Source organism: Oncorhynchus gorbuscha, linkage group LG05 (assembly GCF_021184085.1).
Source record: "Oncorhynchus gorbuscha isolate QuinsamMale2020 ecotype Even-year linkage group LG05, OgorEven_v1.0, whole genome shotgun sequence".
NCBI classification, from domain to species: domain Eukaryota; kingdom Metazoa; phylum Chordata; class Actinopteri; order Salmoniformes; family Salmonidae; genus Oncorhynchus; species Oncorhynchus gorbuscha.
The window spans coordinates 77,292,039-77,314,503 of NC_060177.1; the positions used below are offsets into that span (position 1 = coordinate 77,292,039).

General features: G+C 47.1%; 1 protein-coding gene across 4 annotated transcripts in view; it reads left to right on the top strand.

The window, feature by feature from the left end:
• Window positions 1–22,163, top strand: part of LOC124036525 (protein patched homolog 1-like) — a 158,811-nt gene extending 136,648 nt beyond the window's left edge. For 2 of the 4 annotated variants that reach the window (XM_046351218.1, XM_046351219.1), the window contains exons 21-24: window positions 18,224–18,323; window positions 18,606–18,902; window positions 20,584–21,127; window positions 21,383–22,163. In XM_046351218.1, the coding sequence (XP_046207174.1) occupies window positions 18,224–18,323; window positions 18,606–18,902; window positions 20,584–21,126 (940 nt within the window). In that variant the 3' untranslated portion in view covers window position 21,127; window positions 21,383–22,163. Of the gene's footprint in view, window positions 1–17,706; window positions 17,735–18,223; window positions 18,324–18,605; window positions 18,903–20,583; window positions 21,128–21,382 lie in introns of those variants that run through there. The other 2 variants (XM_046351220.1, XR_006838924.1) reach the window with 2 other exon arrangements.
• The last annotated feature ends 302 nt before the right edge of the window (window positions 22,164–22,465 follow it).

Sequence of the window (22,465 nt, forward strand, 5' to 3'; positions counted from 1 at the left end):
TACAGTATTATAGACACTATGTCCTGGGGTTTCCTGTGATGTTCTATGTAGAAGAACCCCTTACAGTATTATAGACACTATGTCCTGGGGTTTCATGTGATTTTCTGTGTAGAAGAACCCCTTACAGTATTATAGACACTATGTCCTGGGGTTTCATGTGATCTTATATGTAGAAGAACCCCTTACAGTATTATAGACACTGTGTCAGGGGGTTTCCTGTGATCTTCTGTGTAGAATAACCCCTTACAGTATTATAGACACTATGTCAGGGGGTTTCCTGTGATCTTCTGTGTAGAAGAACCCCTTACAGTATTATAGACACTATGTCCTGGGGTTTCATATGATCTTATATGTAGAAGAACCCCTTACAGTATTATAGACACTGTGTCAGGGGGTTTCCTGTGATCTTCTGTGTAGAATAACCCCTTACAGTATTATAGATACTATGTCAGGGGGTTTCCTGTGATCTTCTGTGTAGAAGAACCCCTTACAGTATTATAGACACTATGTCAGGGGGTTTCCTGTGATTTTCTGTGTAGAAGAACCCCTTACAGTATTATAGACACTATGTCAGGGGGTTTCCTGTGATCTTCTGTGTAGAAGAACCCCTTACAGTATTATAGACACTATGTCCTGGGGTTTCCTGTGATCTTCTATGTAGAAGAACCTCTTACAGTATTATAGACACTATGTCAGGGGGTTTCCTGTGATCTTCTATGTAGAAGAACCCCTTACAGTATTATAGACACTATGTCCTGGGGTTTCCTGTGATCTTCTATGTAGAAGAACCTCTTACAGTATTATAGACACTATGTCAGGGGGTTTCCTGTGATCTTCTGTGTAGAAGAACCCCTTACAGTATTATATACACTATGTCAGGGGGTTACCTTCTACCTACCAGCTTGTGAGCGTTATAAAGCAAAACATGGTACATGTGTGTTTTTGCTCAAACCGCTTGCATTCTACAGGGGCTCCTTCGTGATCTGTCCTTCTCTCACAATCACCGCTCTAGTTCAGCCCCCATGAATCCCACAGACTAATGTTGGGTATTTCGGGATGCAGAAGAAATAGACGAATCCAATGGTACAGAAGTCTGTAGGTCAAACACACAATGTTTAAAAAGGATTAGAAGTCCAAAACGTACCGGTGTTAGTGACCCTCACTGGTTAACCAAAGTCCCAGAATGGCACTTGATCCAGACAGCTAAACTCAGCTACTGCTCTGTTCAATCATTCAATATCATTACATTTGACATTTCTTACGTAAAAAAATGTTCAGAGACAGCCATGTATGCATTAATGAATCAATTATACAATCGTACATTTGACTTTGTTTTTACCAATTGAACTACTTAACAACATAATGGTAATAATTTATTTGAATGGCAAATCTCCATTGATAAACTGGGTGAATCAAGATGTATCCTAGGCCTATTTACATGAAGGCATATTCAATAAGGGTGTGCTACACATTGAGTTACTGAGCTTGTTTTGGCTGATTTCAGTGGATAGAGATCACAGACAATCTGTTTCCCTTAAACTTTGGGCCTTACTTTATTGTACTGCTCATCATCATTTGCAGAGAAGTGGCTTATTTTATAAAAGTGTGCGTGGAGGGGGGGGTAGTGAATTGATGTTGGCTTCAGCTGTCAGGTAGCAAGGAAAGTTAGCCTAGAAAGCTGGATGATACTGGTATCTTCTTGCATTGTAAGGTGTTCTAACCTGTATGGACATTATTTTGCGAGCAGTAATGAACAGTTTCAACATTTCTACCTGCCGGTGTCACATTATTAAAGTGTGTTATCTTCTGTGGTGTTTCTGTGGCTTTCTGTGGCGTCAGTCGAGCGTTAAGGCTGTGCCTGAGCCTGCATGTCACACAGGAATCTACCTGAAACACCACTCATCCGTGAAGGTCGCTTTTCCCTCCATCCCTTTCTACTCTCCCCCTCTCTCGCTCTTTCTCTCTCTCTCCTTTCTCTGTCTTTCTCCCTCACTCTCTCCTCTCTGTCTTTCTCTTGCTCTCTCCTTCTGTCTTTCTCCCTCTCTCTCTCCTTTCTGTCTTTCTCTTGCTCTCTCCTTTCTCTGTCTTTCTCCCTCACTCTCTCCTCTCTGTCTTTCTCTTGCTCTCTCCTTCTGTCTTTCTCTTGCTCTCTCCTTCTGTCTTTCTCCTCTCTCTGTCTTTCTCTTGCTCTCTCCTTCTGTCTTTCTCTTGCTCTCTCCTCTCTGTCTTTCTCTTGCTCTCTCCTTCTGTCTTTCTCTTGCTCTCTCCTTCTGTCTTTCTCTTGCTCTCTCCTTCTGTCTTTCTCTTGCTCTCTCCTTCTGTCTTTCTCTTGCTCTCTCCTCTCTCTGTCTTTCTCTTGCTCTCTCCTTCTGTCTTTCTCTTGCTCTCTCCTTCTGTCTTTCTCTTGCTCTCTCCTTCTGTCTTTCTCTTGCTCTCTCCTTCTGTCTTTCTCTTGCTCTCTCCTCTCTCTGTCTTTCTCTTGCTCTCTCCTTCTGTCTTTCTCTTGCTCTCTCCTTCTGTCTTTCTCTTGCTCTCTCCTTCTGTCTTTCTCTTGCTCTCTCCTTCTGTCTTTCTCTTGCTCTCTCCTTCTGTCTTTCTCTTGCTCTCTCCTTCTGTCTTTCTCTTGCTCTCTCTCTCTCTGTCTTTTCTGCTCTCTCCTTTCTTTCTTGCTCTCTCCTTCTGTCTTTCTCTTGCTCTCTCCTTCTGTCTTTCTCTTGCTCTCTCCTTCTGTCTTTCTCTTGCTCTCTCCTTCTGTCTTTCTCTTGCTCTCTCCTTCTGTCTTTCTCTTGCTCTCTCCTTCTGTCTTTCTCTTGCTCTCTCCTTCTGTCTTTCTCTTGCTCTCTCCTTCTGTCTTTCTCTTGCTCTCTCCTTCTGTCTTTCTCTTGCTCTCTCCTTCTGTCTTTCTCTTGCTCTCTCCTTCTGTCTTTCTCTTGCTCTCTCCTTCTGTCTTTCTCTTGCTCTCTCCTTCTGTCTTTCTCTTGCTCTCTCCTTCTGTCTTTCTCTTGCTCTCTCCTTCTGTCTTTCTCTTGCTCTCTCCTTCTGTCTTTCTCTTGCTCTCTCCTTCTGTCTTTCTCTTGCTCTCTCCTTCTGTCTTTCTCTTGCTCTCTCCTTCTGTCTTTCTCTTGCTCTCTCCTTCTGTCTTTCTCTTGCTCTCTCCTTCTGTCTTTCTCTTGCTCTCTCCTTCTGTCTTTCTCTTGCTCTCTCCTTCTGTCTTTCTCTTGCTCTCTCCTTCTGTCTTTCTCTTGCTCTCTCCTTCTGTCTTTCTCTTGCTCTCTCCTTCTGTCTTTCTCTTGCTCTCTCCTTCTGTCTTTCTCTTGCTCTCTCCTTCTGTCTTTCTCTTGCTCTCTCCTTCTGTCTTTCTCTTGCTCTCTCCTTCTGTCTTTCTCTTGCTCTCTCCTCTCTCTGTCTTTCTCTTGCTCTCTCCTTCTGTCTTTCTCTTGCTCTCTCCTCTCTCTGTCTTTCTCTTGCTCTCTCCTTCTGTCTTTCTCTTGCTCTCTCCTTCTGTCTTTCTCTTGCTCTCTCCTTCTGTCTTTCTCTTGCTCTCTCCTTCTGTCTTTCTCTTGCTCTCTCCTTCTGTCTTTCTCTTGCTCTCTCCTTCTGTCTTTCTCTTGCTCTCTCCTTCTGTCTTTCTCTTGCTCTCTCCTTCTGTCTTTCTCTTGCTCTCTCCTTCTGTCTTTCTCCCTTGCTCTCTCCTCTCGCTGTCTTTCTCTTGCTCTCTCCTTCTGTCTTTCTCTTGCTCTCTCCTTCTGTCTTTCTCTTGCTCTCTCCTCTGTCTTCTCTTGCTCTCTCCTTCTGTCTTTCTCTTGCTCTCTCCTTCTGTCTTTCTCTTGCTCTCTCCTTCTGTCTTTCTCTTGCTCTCTCCTTCTGTCTTTCTCTTGCTCTCTCCTTCTGTCTTTCTCTTGCTCTCTCCTTCTGTCTTTCTCTTGCTCTCTCCTTCTGTCTTCTTCTTTCTCTTGCTCTCTCCTTCTGTCTTTCTCTTGCTCTCTCTCTCTTCTGTCTTTCTCTTGCTCTCTCCTCCTTCTGTCTTTCTCTTGCTCTCTCCTTCTGTCTTTCTCTTGCTCTCTCCTCTCTCTGTCTTTCTCTTGCTCTCTCCTTCTGTCTTTCTCTTGCTCTCTCCTTCTGTCTTTCTCTTGCTCTCTCCTTCTGTCTTTCTCTTGCTCTCTCCTTCTGTCTTTCTCTTGCTCTCTCCTTCTGTCTTTCTCTTGCTCTCTCCTTCTGTCTTTCTCTTGCTCTCTCCTTCTGTCTTTCTCTTGCTCTCTCCTTCTGTCTTTCTCTTGCTCTCTCCTTCTGTCTTTCTCTTGCTCTCTCCTTCTGTCTTTCTCTTGCTCTCTCCTTCTGTCTTTCTCTTGCTCTCTCCTTCTGTCTTTCTCTTGCTCTCTCCTTCTGTCTTTCTCTTGCTCTCTCCTTCTGTCTTTCTCTTGCTCTCTCCTTCTGTCTTTCTCTTGCTCTCTCCTTCTGTCTTTCTCTTGCTCTCTCCTTCTGTCTTTCTCTTGCTCTCTCCTCTCGCTGTCTTTCTCTTGCTCTCTCCTTCTTTCTTTCTCTCTCGCTCTCTCCTTCTGTCTTTCTCTCTCGCTCTCTCTCTCTGACACACACACACTTCAATGCTACTGTAGTTGAGGGGAAGGACGGGAGAAATGCAAATGAAAACTAACATGGGGAAGTGTGAGACAAGGTTCCTATTAAGTGCTAAGCATATTGGCTCTAAATAAAACATGTTCATTGGTAGCACTGCTGCTCTCAATGTTTTTAAAGTTAGGAGCACTACATGAAATTTAGGAACACCAGAAAATACATGTAAGATTATTTAAATGTATTGAGATACAGTATATTGGGCCTCTACTTTTGAAGCACATGTGGTGCACTAGAAATTAATATGTAACACTGTAAAGGCATTTTTCCCATTGAGATGCATTAAATTGAAAATTGTACACTCTCTCTTTAAAAATGTTGGATTTGTGACATGCAAGAGATCTCTCATTCATTGATTGCTATGACCATTAATCTATCTCCTGAAGAACATATCCCTTTTCCTTTCATTCTGTGCCCCAAAGTGTTTGGTTATACTGGTAAAGTTACCAGGTTGTTAGCTAGCTAGCCAATGACGTAACATGACTGAACAAAGTGTAAACAAATGGTTAATGATGTAAAATGCAATCCCGGCGATCCGCTATGGCAGGGGTACTCGAGTACTATTTGAGAGATCCGGTCACACATTTCCTAAACGGCAAAGGTCCGGATGGATATCATCATTTATCGGCGTAGTAACAAACCGACACGTCGCAACCCATGCGACCCCAAACTGTTCGTACCCCTCTCAAACGGTTTATTCCCACAATTCTCCACATTTTGCATAGGGCTGTGGTATTTTTGTTTTAAATCAAATTTTAATTTGTCCATGTCTTACATGTGTTTATATGATACCAGGGGTTGAAGCCCGGCTAGATTGCTATTAAATATCCAATGGCAAAGACAATATAGGGAAGAGATAGGAAAAAGAAAAGCACAATTCTGAACAGTTATTCCTCGGGGTTTTGCCTGCTACATAAGTTCTGTTATACTCACAGACATGATTAAAACAGTTTTAGAAACTTCAGAGTGTTTTCTATCCAAATCTATGACTAATATGCATATCTTATATTCTTGGCATGAGTAGCAGGAAGTTGAAATTGGGCACGCTATTTATCCAATGTGAAAATTCTGCCCCCTAGCTTTAAGAGGTTAAATCAAATTTCCATTTGTCCATGTCTTACATGTGTTTATATGATACCAGGGGTTGAAGCCAGGCTATTATTCGTATTTTAATATTGTTTTGTAGTCGAGACCTGCAGTCCGCCAGTTGGGTATGGGGGCGCTATAGAAAGATACAAATGTTGCGGCGGTTATATAGGTCTTTTTACCTGGTTGGGTTACAAGCGCGCCGTTTTCGTTGTAGTAATGGTGCAACCATGACGCTATCGAATCTGCACCAACGGTTTTCTCTAGGGCACTCGGAAACAACGGCACAGCGTAACCTTATCATTAAAACAATCATTATCTGGGAGATCTTTTCCCTAGTCTCACAGTGGGTGCTCACAGAATAAAACTGGTCACACAGCAAAATATTTTGTTGCATATGCGACCAAGTTGATCGCTCTTTAGAGCCGTAGCTAAGCAGATCTTGGAACAGTGTCCAGGTTATGTCTGCAGACTACTGTCTAAGTAGCCATTAAGGAGGAAGTTGTCTAAGGTGGGTGATCTATCTCTTTTAAGCAAATAGGGCCATCTCCACTCATGTGGTCTGGAAACACACACACACCGCCCTGCTCCCTGACCTTGTTATCATGGGGGTCAACGGTGGCATGCTTAGGAGTGAGAGTGTCTGCGGTATTCTGTGCCTAAAGACTGCAGAATAACAAAACAGCCATCTCCTATTTTTCTTTTCATGCCGAAATAAATGTTTCCCTGACTCTCCTTGTCAACCCCTCAAATGTTTTCACTACAAACAGCTCCAGCGCAGTTTGTGTGTGTGTTCCAGTGTAGATGTGGCTTTAAACCAAGGCAGAAGCTCTGTGAGTTCAGCTACTTTCCCCGTCTTCGTGTTGCGAGAGGCCAACAGAGATGAGAGTGTGAAAAGGGAGCGAGGAGAGGATAGGGGGGAAAGGGAGAGAGGAGAGTGGGAAAAGTGGGAGGAAATGGGGAAAGTGAGAGAGGAGTTTGAGGGGGGGGAGCGGAGAGGAAAGGGAGAGAGAATAGGGGGGAAAGAGAGAGAATAGGGAGGAAAGAGAGAGAATAGGGAGGAAAGACAGAGAATAGGGAGGAAAGGGAGAGAGAATAGGGAGGAAAGGGAGAGAGAATAGGGAGGAAAGGGAGAGAGAATAGGGAGGAAAGGGAGAGAGAATAGGGAGGAAAGGGAGAGAGAATAGGGAGGAAAGGGAGAGAGAATAGGGAGGACAGGGAGAGAGAATAGGGAGGAAAGGAAGAGAGAATAGGGAGGAAAGGGAGAGAGTATAGGGAGGAAAGGAAGAGAGAATAGGGAGGAAAGGGAGAGAGAATAGGGAGGAAAGGGAGAGAGAATAGGGAGGAAAGGGAGAGAGAATAGGGAGGATAGGGAGAGAGAATAGGGAGGAAAGGGAGAGAGAATAGGGAGGAAATTAGGAGAGAATAGGGAGGAAAGGGAGAGAAAATAGGGAGGAAAGGGAGAGAGAATAGGGAGAGAGAATAGGGAGGAAAGGGAGAGAGAATAGTGGGGAAAGGGAGAGAGAATAGAGAGGAAAGGGAGAAAGAATAGGGAGGAAAGGGAGAGAGAATAGGGAGGAAAGTGAGAGAGAATAGGGAGGAAAGGGAGAGAGAATAGGGGGGAAAGGGAGAGAGTGTCATGCAAGTGAAAGAGGACCCAAAAGCGACTTAACAGAAACAGAGTTTATTTAAGTCCAAAACGGAATAACAGAAATCCTCTAGACTTGTAGAGGGGAAACAACTGGAGAAGCGGCCACAGACTGCAGGTCGCTTCGGGTAGGCGCAGGCCGTAGTCGACAGAGACACCTGCTCACACGCAGCATCTGATGAAGGCAAAAAACACGACAGGACAGGGCGATACACAATCACGGCAAAAAACACGACAGGACAGGGCGAAACGCAATCACAGCATGGTGAATACAATACAAGGAACCGACGGGACAGGAACGGATCACAAAGGAATAAATAGGGACTCTAATCAGGGGAAAGGATCGGGAACAGGTGTGGGAAGACTAAATGATGATTAGGGGAATAGGAACAGCTGGGAGCAGGAACGGAACGATAGAGAGAAGAGAGAGCGAGAGAGTGAGAGAGGGAGGGGGAGAGAGAGGGATAGAAGGAGGGAAAGAACCAAATAAGACCAGCAGAGGGAAACGAATAGCATGGGGAGCACAGGGACAAGACATGATAATAAATGACAAACATGACAGTACCCCCACTCACCGAGCGCCTCCTGGCGCACTCGAGGAGGAATCCTGGCGGCAACGGAGGAAATCATCGATGAGTGAACGGTCCAGCACGTCCCGAGACGGAACCCAACTCCTCTCCTCAGGACCGTAACCCTCCCAATCCACTAGGTATTGGTGACCCCGTCCCCGAGAACGCATGTCCATGATCTTATGTACCTTGTAAATAGGTGCGCTCTCGACAAGGACGGGAGGGGGGAAGACGAACGGGGGTGCGAAGAAAGGGCTTAACACAGGAGACATGGAAGACAGGATGGACGCGACGAAGATGTCGCGGAAGAAGCAGTCGCACAGCGACAGGATTGACGACCTGGGAGACACGGAACGGACCAATGAACCGCGGAGTCAACTTACGAGAAGCTGTCGTAAGAGGAAGGTTGCGAGTGGAAAGCCACACTCTCTGGCCGCAACAATACCTTGGACTCTTAATCCTGCGTTTATTGGCGGCTCTCACCGTCTGTGCCCTGTAACGGCACAGTGCAGACCTCACCCTCCTCCAGGTGCGCTCACAACGTTGGACAAACGCTTGAGCGGAGGGAACGCTGGACTCGGCAAGCTGGGATGAGAACAGAGGAGGCTGGTAACCCAGACTACTCTGAAACGGAGATAACCCGGTAGCAGACGAAGGAAGCGAATTGTGAGCGTATTCTGCCCAGGGGAGCTGTTCTGCCCAAGACGCAGGGTTTCTGAAAGAAAGGCTGCGTAGTATGCGACCAATCGTCTGATTGGCCCTCTCTGCTTGACCGTTAGACTGGGGATGAAACCCGGAAGAGAGACTGACGGACGCACCAATCAAACGACAGAACTCCCTCCAAAACTGTGACGTGAATTGCGGGCCTCTGTCTGAAACGGCGTCTAACGGGAGGCCATGAATTCTGAATACATTCTCAATAATGATTTGTGCCGTCTCCTTAGCGGAAGGAAGTTTAGCGAGGGGAATGAAATGTGCCGCCTTAGAGAACCTATCGACAACCGTCAGAATCACAGTCTTCCCCGCAGACAAAGGCAGACCGGTAATGAAGTCTAAGGCAATGTGAGACCATGGTCGAGAAGGAATGGGGAGCGGTCTGAGACGACCGGCAGGAGGAGAGTTACCCGACTTAGTCTGCGCGCAGTCCGAACAAGCAGCCACGAAACGGCGCGTGTCACGCTCCTGAGTCGGCCACCAAAAGCGCTGGCGAATAGACGCAAGAGTGCCTCGAACACCGGGATGACCAGCTAACTTGGCAGAGTGAGCCCACTGAAGAACAGCCAGACGAGTGGAAACAGGAACGAAAAGGAGGTTACTAGGACAAGCGCGCGCGACGCAGTGTGCGTGAGTGCTTGCTTAACCTGTCTTTCAATTCCCCAGACTGTTAACCCGACAACACGCCCATAAGGAAGAATCCCCTCGGGATCAGTAGAAGCCACAGAAGAACTAAACAGACGGGATAAGGCATCAGGCTTGGTGTTCTTGCTACCCGGACGGTAAGAAATCACAAACTCAAACGAGCGAAAAACAACGCCCAACGAGCTTGACGGGCATTAAGTCGTTTGGCAGAACGGATGTACTCAAGGTTCTTATGGTCTGTCCAAACGACAAAAGGAACGGTCGCCCCCCTCCAACCACTGTCGCCATTCGCCTAGGGCTAAGCGGATGGCGAGCAGTTCACGGTTACCCACATCATAGTTGCGCTCAGATGGCGACAGGCGATGAGAAAAATAAGCGCAAGGATGAACCTTATCGTCAGACTGGAAGCGCTGGGATAGAATGGCTCCCACGCCTACCTCTGAAGCGTCAACCTCGACAATGAATTGTCTAGTGACGTCAGGAGTAACGAGGATAGGAGCGGACGTAAAACGTTCTTTAAGAAGATCAAAAGCTCCCTGGGCGGAACCGGACCACTTAAAACACGTCTTGACAGAAGTAAGAGCTGTGAGAGGGGCAGCAACTTGACCGAAATTACGAATGAAACGCCGATAGAAATTAGCGAAACCTAAAAAGCGCTGCAACTCGACACGTGACCTTGGAACGGGCCAATCACTGACAGCTTGACCTTAGCGGAATCCATCTGAATGCCTTCAGCGGAAATAACGGAACCGAGAAAAGTAACGGAGGAGACATGAAAAGAGCACTTCTCAGCCTTTACGTAGAGACAATTCTCTAAAAGGCGCTGTAGAACACGTCGAACGTGCTGAACATGAATCTCGAGTGACGGAGAAAAAATCAGGATATCGTCAAGATAGACAAAAACAAAAATGTTCAGCATGTCTCTCAGAACATCATTAACTAATGCCTGAAAAACAGCTGGCGCATTGGCGAGACCGAACGGCAGAACCCGGTACTCAAAATGCCCTAACGGAGTGTTAAACGCCGTTTTCCACTCGTCCCCTCTCTGATGCGCACGAGATGGTAAGCGTTACGAAGGTCCAACTTAGTAAAGCACCTGGCTCCCTGCAGAATCTCGAAGGCTGATGACATAAGGGGAAGCGGATAACGATTCTTAACCGTTATGTCATTCAGCCCTCGATAATCCACGCAGGGGCGCAGAGTACCGTCCTTCTTCTTAACAAAAAAGAACCCCGCCCCGGCCGGAGAAGAAGAAGGCACTATGGTACCGGCGTCAAGAGACACAGACAAATAATCCTCGAGAGCCTTACGTTCGGGAGCCGACAGAGAGTATAGTCTACCTCGAGGAGGAGTGGTCCCCGGAAGGAGATCAATACTACAATCATACGACCGGTGAGGAGGAAGGGAGTTGGCTCGGGACCGACTGAAGACCGTGCGCAGATCATGATATTCCTCCGGCACTCCTGTCAAATCGCCAGGTTCCTCCTGAGAAGTAGGGACAGAAGAAACGGGAGGGATGGCAGACATTAAACACTTCACATGACAAGAAACGTTCCAGGATAGGATAGAATTACTAGACCAATTAATAGAAGGATTATGACATACTAGCCAGGGATGACCCAAAACAACAGGTGTAAACGGTGAACGGAAAATCAAAAAAGAAATAGTCTCACTGTGGTTACCAGATACTGTGAGGGTTAAAGGTAGTGTCTCAAATCTGATACTGGGAAGATGACTACCATCTAAGGCGAACATGGGCGTAGGCTTATCTAACTCTCTGAAAGGAATGTCATGTTTCCGAACCCATGCTTCGTCCATGAAACAACCCTCAGCCCCAGAGTCTATCAAGGCACTACATGTAGCACCCGAACCGGTCCAGCGTAGGTGGACCGACAAAGTAGTACAGGACCTTGATGGAGAGACTTGAGTAGTTGCGCTCACCTGTAGCCCTCCGCTTACAGATGAGCTCTGGCTTTTACTGGACATGAATTAACAAAATGTCCAGCAACTCCGCAATAGAGGCACAAGCGGTTGGTGATCCTCCGTTCCTCTCCTTATTCGAGATGCGAATCCCTCCCAGCTGCATGGGCTCAGTCTCAAAGCCAGAGGAGGGAGATGGTTGCGATGCGGAGCAGGGAAACACCGTTGATGCGAGCTCTCTTCCACGAGCCCGGTGACGAAGATCTACCCGTCGTTCTATGCGGATGGCGAGAGCAATCAAAGAGTCCACATCTGAAGGAACCTCCCGGGAGAGAATTCATCCTTAACCACTGCGTGGAGTCCCTCCAGAAAACGAGCGAGCAGCGCCGGCTCGTTCCACTCACTAGAGGCAGCAAGAGTGCGAAACTCAATGGAATAATCCGTTATGGACCGTTCACCTTGGCATAAGGAAGCCAGGGCCCTAGAAGCCTCCCCACCAAAAACTGAACGGTCAAAAACCCGAATCATCTCCTCTTTAAAGTTCTGGAATTTGTTAGAGCAATCAGCCCTTGCCTCCCAGATAGCTGTGCCCCATTCTCGAGCCCGGCCAGTAAGGAGTGAAATGACGTAAGCAACCCGAGCTCTCTAGAGTATGTGTGGGGTTGGAGAGAGAACACAATCTCACACTGCGTGAGAAAGGAGCGGCACTCAGTGGGCTGCCCGGAGTAGCAAGGTGGGTTATTAACCCTAGGTTCTGGAGGCTCGGCAGGCCAGGAAGTAACAGGTGGCACGAGACGTAGACTCTGGAACTGTCCAGAGAGGTCGGAAACCTGAGCGGCCAGGTTCTCCACGGCATGGCGAGCAGCGGACAATTCCTGCTCGTGTCTGCCGAGCATGGCTCCTTGGATCTCGACGGCAGTGTAACGAGCGTCTGAAGTCGCTGGGTCCATTCCTTGGTCGGTTCCTTCTGTCATGCAAGTGAAAGAGGACCCAAAAGCGACTTAACAGAAACAGAGTTTATTTAAGTCCAAAACGGAATAACAGAAATCCTCTAGACTTGTAGAGGGGAAACAACTGGAGAAGCGGCCACAGACTGCAGGTCGCTCGGGTAGGCGCAGGCCGTAGTCGACAGAGACACCTGCTCACACGCAGCATCTGATGAAGGCAAAAAACACGACAGGACAGGGCGATACACAATCACGGCAAAAACACGACAGGACAGGGCGAAACGCAATCACAGCATGGTGAATACAATACAAGGAACCGACGGGACAGGAACGGATCACAAAGGAATAAATAGGGACTCTAATCAGGGGAAAGGATCGGGAACAGGTGTGGGAAGACTAAATGATGATTAGGGGAATAGGAACAGCTGGGAGCAGGAACGGAACGATAGAGAGAAGAGAGAGCGAGAGAGTGAGAGAGGGAGGGGGAGAGAGAGGGATAGAAGGAGGGAAAGAACCAAATAAGACCAGCAGAGGGAAACGAATAGCATGGGGAGCACAGGGACAAGACATGATAATAAATGACAAACATGACAGAGAGAATAGGGAGGAAAGGGAGAGAGAATAGGGAGGAAAGGGAGAGAGAATAGGGAGGAAAGGGAGAGAGAATAGGGGGAAAGGGAGATAATAGGGGGAAAAGGGAGAGAGGAAAGGATAGAGAGGAGAGCGGGGAAAGGGAGAGAGAATAGGGAGGAAAGGGAGAGAGAATAGTAGGGAAAGGGAGAGAGAATAAGGAGGACAGGGAGAGAGGAAAGGGAGGAAAGGGAGAGAGAATAGGGAGGAAAGGGAGAGAGAATAGGGAGGAAAGGGAGAGAATAGGGGGAAAGGGAGAGAATAGGGGGAAAAGGGAGAGAGGAAAGGATAGAGAGGAGAGCGGGGAAAGGGAGAGAGAATAGGGAGGAAAGGGAGAGAGAATAGTAGGGAAAGGGAGAGAGAATAAGGAGGACAGGGAGAGAGGAAAGGGAGGAAATGGAGAGAGAATAGGGAGGAAAGGGAGAGAGAATAGGGGGAAAGGGAGAGAATAGGGGGAAAGGGAGAGAGGAAAGGATAGGGAGGAGAGGGGGGAAAGGGAGAGAAGCTGTAGCCACAGCTCCCTCACTGTATCCTTACCCCCTGTCCTCAGCCTAAACCCCTGTCTTCAGCCTCAACCCTTGTCCCCAGTCTCAGCCCCTGTCCCATTCTATAGCCTGTCTAAAAAGGCCAGTTTATTGATGCTACTTCGCTGGGAAAACTGAACCAGCTGCTCTCTTTTCTTCTCTCTCTGTCTCTCTCGCACACACATACTGAATAAAAACACACACACACACACACACACACACACACACACACACACACACACACACACACACACACACACACACACACACACACACACAGTAAGCATTCTCCAAGCGGATGGAGCAACTTGAGCCTGAGTACTGAGAGGACACACACACACACACGCAGGAGAACAAAAAGAGGAGGAAAGCCTTCCCTAATGAAGGAGGTGGAGAGGGGAGAAAGATGAGTAGGAGAAAGAGAGAGAATGAGTTTTACCTGAAACACTGGAGATTTAATTAGACAGGGTGTTTTACTTGATACACTGGAGATTTAATTAGACAGGGTGTTTTACCTGATACACTAGAGATTTAATTAGACAGGGTTTTTTACCTGATACACTGGGGAATTAATTAGACAGTGTGTTTTACCTGATACACTGGAGATTTAATTAGACAGGGTGTTTTACCTGATACACTGGGGATTTAATTAGACAGGTTGTTTTACCTGATACACTGGGGAATTAATTAGACAGGGTGTTTTACCTGATACACTGGAGATTTAATTAGACAGGTTGTTTTACCTGATACACTGGGGATTTAATTAGACAGGGTGTTTTACTTGATACACTGGAGATTTAATTAGACAGGGTGTTTTACTTGATACACTGGGGATTTAATTAGACAGGGTGTTTTACTTGATATACTGGAGATTTAATTAGACAGGGTGTTTTACTTGATATACTGGGGATTTAATTAGACAGTGTCACGTTCGTCATAACGAGGAGACCAAGGCGCAGTGTGAGATAAATACATTCTTCTTTATTTAAACAAAGAACACTAAACAAACTAACAAAAATAACAAAACAAACGTGAAGCTATAAACACGAGTGCTGACATACAACTACACAGACAATAACCCACGAAAACCAAAATGGAAATAGTAACCTAAATAGGATCCCCAATCAGAGACAACGATAAACAACTGTCTCTGATTGGGAACCAATTCACCATAGACCTACATATACCCAAGACATACTAAAACCCCATAGTTATACAAAAAAAGGATCTCTAAGGGCAGTGCCCCCCCTGGGGACTCCGGACTGGGTACCATCGTGGGAGGCTTCGTGCCATGGGTCGTCACTGGAGACTTCGTGCCATGGGTCGTCACTGGAGGCTTCGTGCCATGGGTCGTCACTGGAGGCTTCGTGCCATGGGTCGTCACTGGAGGGGGGAGACACACAGGAGGCTTAGTTCTGGGCGCAGGCACAGGACTCACCAGGCTGGGGAGACATACAGGAGGCTTTGTCCTTGGCAGAGGCACCGGATAAACTGTGCCTTGGAGGCACATTGGAGGTCTCGAGCTTGCACAACCCGTCCTGGCTGGGTGGTTATCTTCGCCCTGCAAATGCGGGGCGCTAGCACAGGACGCACTGGGCTGAGCAGACGTACCAGAGACCCAGTGCACAGAGACGGCGCAGGATATCCTGGGCCGAAGAGACGCACTGGAGACTAGGCGAACTAAGCCAGCACCATCTGTCCTGGCTGGATGCTCACCCTAGCCCGGCAGATGCGGGGAGCTGGGATGGAGCGCACCGGGGCTGTGAACGCTCACTGGAGGCACCGTGCACTCCACCGCATAACATGGTGCCTGACCAGTACGACGCTCACCACGGTAAGCACGGGTAGTTGGCTCAGGTCTATAACCCGACTCTGCCAATCTCCCAGTGCCCCCCCAAAAAAAATGATTGGGGCTGCCTCTTGGGCTTCCTTGCTAGCCATTTTCCCTCGTAACGATGCCGTTCCACCTTTGCTGCCTCCAGCTCCTCCTTGGGACGGTTATATTCCCCAGCCTGCCTCCAGGGTCCTTTACCGTACAGGATTTCCTTCCAAGTCCATGAGTCCCCCTTACCACACTGCTTGGTCCTTTTGTGGTGGGAAGTTCTGTCACTGTCGTTGAAAGAAGAGGACCAAGGTGCTGCGTGGTGAGCTTACATATTCCCTTTTATTAGGTGATGACACCGACAAAACAATAAACAATACCAAACAACCGTGAAGCTCAAGGCTAACTTCCCACAAACACAGGTGGGAAAAAGGGCAACCTAGGTATGGTTCTCAATCAGAGACAATAAAAGACAGCTGTCCCTGATTTGAGAACCCTACCCGGCCAAAACATAGAAATACAAATAATAGAACATAGAATACCCACCTCAAATCACACCCTGACCAAACCAAATAGAGACATAAAAAGGATCTCTAAGGTCAGGGCGTGACAGTTTTACTTGATACACTAGAGATTTAATTAGACAGGGTGTTTTCCCTTGATACCACGGAGATTTAATTAGACAGAGTGTTTTACTTGATACACTGGAGATTTAATTAGACAAGGGTGTTTTACCTGATACGCTGGAGATTTAATTAGACAGGGTGTTTTACTTGATACACTGGAGATTTAATTCGACAGGATGTTTTACTTGATACACTGGAGATTTAATTAGACAGGGGGTCTTTTCCTGATTGGCCATAGAGAGGCTTTTATTCTCTATTTTGGTTAGGCCAGGGTGTGACTAGGGTGGGCATTCTATGTTTTGTATTTCTTTGTTGTTTGGCCAGGTGTGGTTCTCAATCAGAGGCAGCTGTCTATCATTGTCTCTGTTTGAGAACCATACTTAGGTAGCTTTTCCCACTGGGTTTTTGTGGGTAGTGGCTTTCTGCTTGTGTGTCTGCACCAGACAGAATTGTTTCGGTTGTTTGTTGTTTTGCTATTCAGTGTTCAACTAATAAAGGATGAACACGTACCACGCTGCACCTTGGTCCTCACCTTCTTCCACCAACAGCCATTACAGAACTACCCACCAATAAAAGACCAAACAGCATGGAAAAGAGGACTGGACATGGGAGGACATTCTAGATGGCAAGGGATCCTACACATGGGAGGAGATCCTGGCTGGAAGGGATCGCCTCCCATGGGAACAGGTGGAGGCAGCCAGGAGAGCGGAGGCAGCAGGAAAAGGGAACCGGCGATACGAGGGAACGCTGCTGGCAAGGAAGCATGAGAGGCAACCCCCCCCCAAAAAAAAATTGCCCAGAGCTATTGGGGTGAAATTGGAGGTGAGTGAAGGAAGCGAAGCCGACACTGTGAAGGAGTTGATGGGGAGATTGGAGGAGAGAGCAATGAGAGAGCTGCTGTGTTGGTGCATGAGGCACGACATCCGCCCGATGGAGCGTTTCCGTGATTTGATGTCACCTGAGTCAGCTCTCCATACTCGTCCTGAGGTGCGTGCTAGCAGTCTGGTGAAGGCTGTGCCAGCCCCACGCACAAGGCCTCCTGTGCGCCTCACTAGCCCTGCATGTCGGCGCTACAAATCTCCAATACGTGCGGGGAGCTGGAATGTAGCGCACCGGCCTCAGAGCATCTGCCGTCCAGCCAGAACGGATGGTGCCAGCCCTGCTCTCCAGACCTCCAGTGCGTCTCCTCAGGCCAGGATATCCTGCGTCGGCTCTGCGCACTGTGTCTCCTGTGTGTCTGCACAGCCCAGTGCGTCCGGTGCCTGCACCCGCACGTGCCGGGCTAAAGTCACCATCCAGCCAGGACAGGTTGTGCAGGCCCTTAGTTCGAGACCTCCAGTGCGCCTCCACGGCCCGGTCTATCCTGTGCCTCCTCCACGGACCAGGCCTCCAGCCTGGTGAGTCCTGTGCCTGTTCCCAGAACCAGGTCTCCTGTGTGTCTCCCCAGCATGGTGAGTCCTGTGCCCGTCTCCTGTCTGGCGCCGCCAGGAGTCTCCCTCCTGTCCGGCGCCCGCTGCGAGGGTCCCCAGTCCGGGGTCGTAAAGAAGGCCCACCCGGACCCTCCCCTTTAGAGTCAGGTTTTGCGGCCGGAGTCTGCACCTTTGAGGGGGGGTATTCAGGGTGTGGTGCTGTTCATTGTTCTCTTTCTATACTAAATTGTTTCAATTCTATACTTTGCTTCTGCCTATTGTTTTAGATCAGAAAAGGAGAGGCCCTTTTCCTTTTGTGCCCCCTTCTCCCTACTTCCTTACCCCCCCCCATTCTTCCCCCCTCAAGCCCTACCCCCTTCTCCACATTCTTGACTGCTTTGTTGTCTTCATGTTTGCTTATACACCGCACACCCCACTTTCTCTCTCCCTCCCTCCCTCCGCATTTTTTTCCATGCCTTTGAATTAACCAACTCCAGTTAATTATGCTTCCTTCTCTTTCTCTGTGGCTTTCTAAAGACTAACCCTCTTTGGCAGGACTTGACAGGTACATTTCTGTTTCCTACTTAACCAACGTACTTGTGCGTGTGTGTCATGGTCTTTTCAGGCATGTGTAATGGTTGATCTAGTTCATATTTTGCACAGCCTCTCTCCTGTTCTGTGGTTGCTGAAGGTATTCTCTTTGTGTACACACACACACCTATAAACACCCATGCATACCCACACCAGCCCGCCCACACCCCACATAAAACACAAACACACACTCATGTTGGCTGTCATGCTTACCCTGTGGTTTAGCAGATGTCTTTGCTCTGATGCCTGTGTTCCATGTTCATTGTGGTTGTCACAGGTGTATCGATGTGATGCTACTAATGTCCCACTGGTTAAGTTGTTCAAAGCTTCTGCCAAAATGACCAGAGAATGTTAGTTGTTGTGACTCTTAGCCATCTATCGTCTGTGGTGTTGGTGTATGGTGGTTGATGAAATGTCGTGCCCGTGTTGCCTGTCTTAACAGTAGACTGTTGGTTTGTTGCAGGTATTTCTTTGCTGTGCTGGCCATCCTGACCATTCTGGGGGTGCTGAATGGTTTGGTCCTTCTCCCTGTGTTGCTGTCTTACTTTGGCCCCTATCCAGAGGTTAGATGGTTTCTCCTGCAGAAATACTATAATGGCTTGCTCACACATTTTTTTACACACACACATTTTTTACACACACATGTTTTACACACATTATTTTTAACACACACTTTTTACGCACACATATTTTTGTGAACCAACACTAACTTTTTATTGAATGTTCTAACACGAGCTCATCATGAAATTATTTAGCAGCATAGTTTGATTCATTTTTTTTGTTATTATTACACAAAATAATTCCCACATCTCCTTACACCTCCCTCCTTTTTCTGTCCCCCTCAGGTAACCCCTGTTGATGGGCGTAGCCAGTTACCCACCCCGTCCCCAGAGCCCCCTCCTCCCGTGGTCCACTTCTCCGTCCACCCCTGCCATACCACCTCAGGGACAGGTACAGGCTCTGACTCGTCAGACTCTGAGTACAGCTCCAACACCACGGCCTCAGGCATCAGCCAGGACCTGCAGCAGTACGACCTCCCCACCACTAGAAGCAGAGCTGGGAGAGCAGAGGAGTTGCGACGAGGAGCAGTGCCAAGAAGGACAGCTAGACAGGGAAACGCCACAGCCTACTCTTTGTCTTCTGTAAGTGCTTCTGATAATGACCACACACACGTGACATACAGTTGAAGTCAGAAGTTTACATACACCTTAGCCAAATACATTTCAACTCAGTTTTTCACAATTCCTGACGTGTAATCCTAGTAAAAATACCCTGTCTTAGGTCAGTTAGCATCACAACTTTATTTTAAGAATGTGAAATGTCATAATAATAGTAGAGAATGATTTATTTCAATTGTTATTTCTTTCATCACATATGCAGTGGGTCAGAAGTTTACATACACTCAATTAGTATTTGGTAGCATTGCCTTTTATGTTTCATTTCAGTCGAACGTTTCAGGTAGCCTTCCACAAACTTCCCACAATAAGTTGGGTGAATTTTGGCCCATTCCTCCTGACAGAGCTGGTGTAACTGAGTCAGGTTTCTGGCCTCCTTGCTTGCACACGCTTTTTCAGTTCTGCCCACAAATGTTCTATAGAATTGAGGGCAGGGCTTTGTGATGGCCACTCCAATACCTTGACCTTGTTGTCCATAAGTCATTTTGCCACAACTTTGGAAGTATGCTTGGGACGTTGTCCATTTGGAAGACCCATTTGCCACCAAGCTTTAACTTCTTGACTGATTTCTTGAGATGTTGCTTCAATATATCCACATAATTTTCCTCACTCATGATGCCATCTATTTTGTGAAGTGCACCAGTCCCTCCTGCAGCAAAGCACCCCCACAACATGATGCTGCCACCCCCGTGCTTCACGGTTGGGATGGTGTTCTTCAGCTTGCAAGCCTCACCTTTTTCTCCCAAACATAACGATGGTCATTATGGCCCAACAGTTCTATATTTGTTTCATCAGACCAGAGGACATTTCTCCAAAAAGTACGATCTTTGTCCCCATGTGAAGTTGCAAACCGTAGTCTGGCTTTTTTATGGCGGTTTTGGAGCAGTGGCTGAGCAGCCTTTCAGGTTATAGGACGTGTTTTACTGTGGATATAGATACTTTTGTACCTGTTTCTTCCAGCATCTTCACAAGGTCATTTGCAGTTGTTCTGTGATTTATTTGCACTTTTCGCACCAAAATACGTTAATCTCTAGGAGACAGAACACATCTCCTTCCTGAGCGGTATGATGGCTGCGTGGTCCCACTGTGTTTATACTTGCATACTATTGTTTGTACAGATGAATGTGGTACCTTCAGGCGTTTGGAAATATCTCCCAAGGTTGAACCAGACTTGTGGAGGTTTCTGAGGTTTTGGCTGATTTCTTTTGATTTTCCCATGATGTCAAGCAAAGAGGCCCTGAGTTTGAAGGTAGGCCTTGAAATACATCCACAGGCACACCTCCAATTGACTCAAATTATGTCAATTAGCCTATCAGAAGCTTCTAAAGCCACCATTTTCTGGAATTTTCCAAGCTGGTTAAAGGCACAGTCAACTTAGTGTATGTAAACTTCTGACTCTCTGGAATTGTGCTACAGTGAATTGTAAGTGAAATAATCTTGTGTCATGCACAAAGTAGATGTCCTAACCGACTTGCAAAACTATAGTTTGTTAACATGAAATTTGTGGAGTGGTTGAAAACAAGTTTTTAAATGACTCCAACCTAAGTGTATGTAAACTTAATACTTCAGCTGTATGTTCACACTCTTTGTTTGAACATGTTGAGCATGTGTACAAGTTGTTCTGATTTTCTGATCTCTCTCCTGTCAGTCGGTCCTGCCGGAGTCGGATGCCCACCCCGGTGCATCCCGTCGCTTCAGCAAGAGGGACCTACAGTCCCTTCCCCCAGCCCACCCACGCATGGAGGCTTTTGAAACTGAGGCTGGAGGCCATTACGGCTCCGGGGGCCATTTTGTCTCGGGAGGCCACCGAGAACGTTCTGCGGGGCACAGAACCCGTCCATCCCACAACCCCCGGCCCAATCACCACCAACCTCACCACTCTAACCCCGCCCCAACTTACTGCCAGCCCATCACCACGGTAACGGCCTCTGCATCGGTTACCATCGCCGTCCACTCTACCTCTCCCCCCACTCAGTGCCCCACCTCCTCTTACCCAGGACACACTGCAGCGGACAGTTACCACACAGCAAGGGGCGCAGAGCCTGAGCCTGCCTTCCAGCACCCCCATGTGCCACTGGAGGTCCATACAGGTTGCAGAGGAACAAAGATGGACACCAAGGTGGAGGCCATGGAGCTCCAGGATGTGGAGTGTGAGGCAGCTGAGAGCGACTGTGATAAGAGGGCAAGCTGAGGTGAGCCTCAATGGAGTTTGTAACTTCTCATGACAGTGAAGTAATTCACATGTTGGTATTACATCCACAAAGTACTTGCAATGAATGTTCCTTTTCCTTCTTTGGTTTTGTTACTTGCAAAAATGTCCCCATTCAGTCCTTCAAACCCTTTTTACTGCAACCTGAACATAATATATTGAGCCTTTAGAGAGTGAGATGTGTGTGCTGTCATGACAGGTTTCTAACTCTGTGTTGTCTGTCTCTCTGTTGTTCCAGTGGAGGAGAGCAGAAGCACAACGACAAAGATGGACTCCCTCTCTCACTCAGCGGCCCAATGCAGCGCAGCTCAGCGACACACATAACCCAGTGGTGGGTAGTACCATGGTGCTCATTCTTACTGTAACCCCGTGGATGTTTGTCTTAGATATCTCTATCCATCATTAAAACATGTATACTTATGTAAATATGAACAAAGAAGTAGCTATAATGTAGGAGTTGTACAGCTCCTTTTTTTTAACAGACTGGGGACATCATTTCTATGGCGTGTGTTTTTGGTTTTACTTTCCTTGTCGTGGCCAGAAGTCATCACAAGCACAGTAAAACAAGAAAAATGGGAGACATTTAGCCAGTCCCCACACGGAGAATGGCTATTTTAAGCTTAGGGGTTAGGGTTACGATTAGGGTGATGGTTAGAATTAGGTTTAGGGTTAAATTAGGGGTTAAGGTTAGGGTAAAAATTAGGGTTAGATTAAGGCTTAAGGTTAGGGGTTAGGTAAAATAGGATTTTGAATGGGACCAATTATTTTGTCCCCACAAGGATATTAAAACAAATGCGCGTGTGTGTGAGAGAAATCTCTGATTACTGTTGTTCACTCGTCTGTGGATCTGTGCCATGAGGAAGCTTCATCTAGACAATACAGTTCAGCATACATTGTTGCTGCTTAAGATATTCTGTAATAATGTATAATAACTGTATAATAATTCTATGCAAATGTTTATTTTATGTTAGAAAGAGGTGAGTGAGTGTATAAATGTGATTGTGGGTTTGTGTTTATGTGGGTGCGTAGGTGGGTCTGGGCGCGGGTGGGTGGGTAACCCATCGGATACATCTCTAAAAAGAAATATACTAACAATCACGTCAAGTGATACTACTCAATAGCTACACGGGACATGTATGTGTGTGTTATATATATATATGTGTTTGTGTATGAAGGTACTCTTTTTTTCAAACGATTAATTTGCATATCACAAACCTGTGGTAGTTATGAAACAATTACTGTTGAACTCTGACACACGCTATGCGTGCTATTTAATACGAGCCGATATGTAGAATATATAAAAGGTGTTTGTTGTGACTTG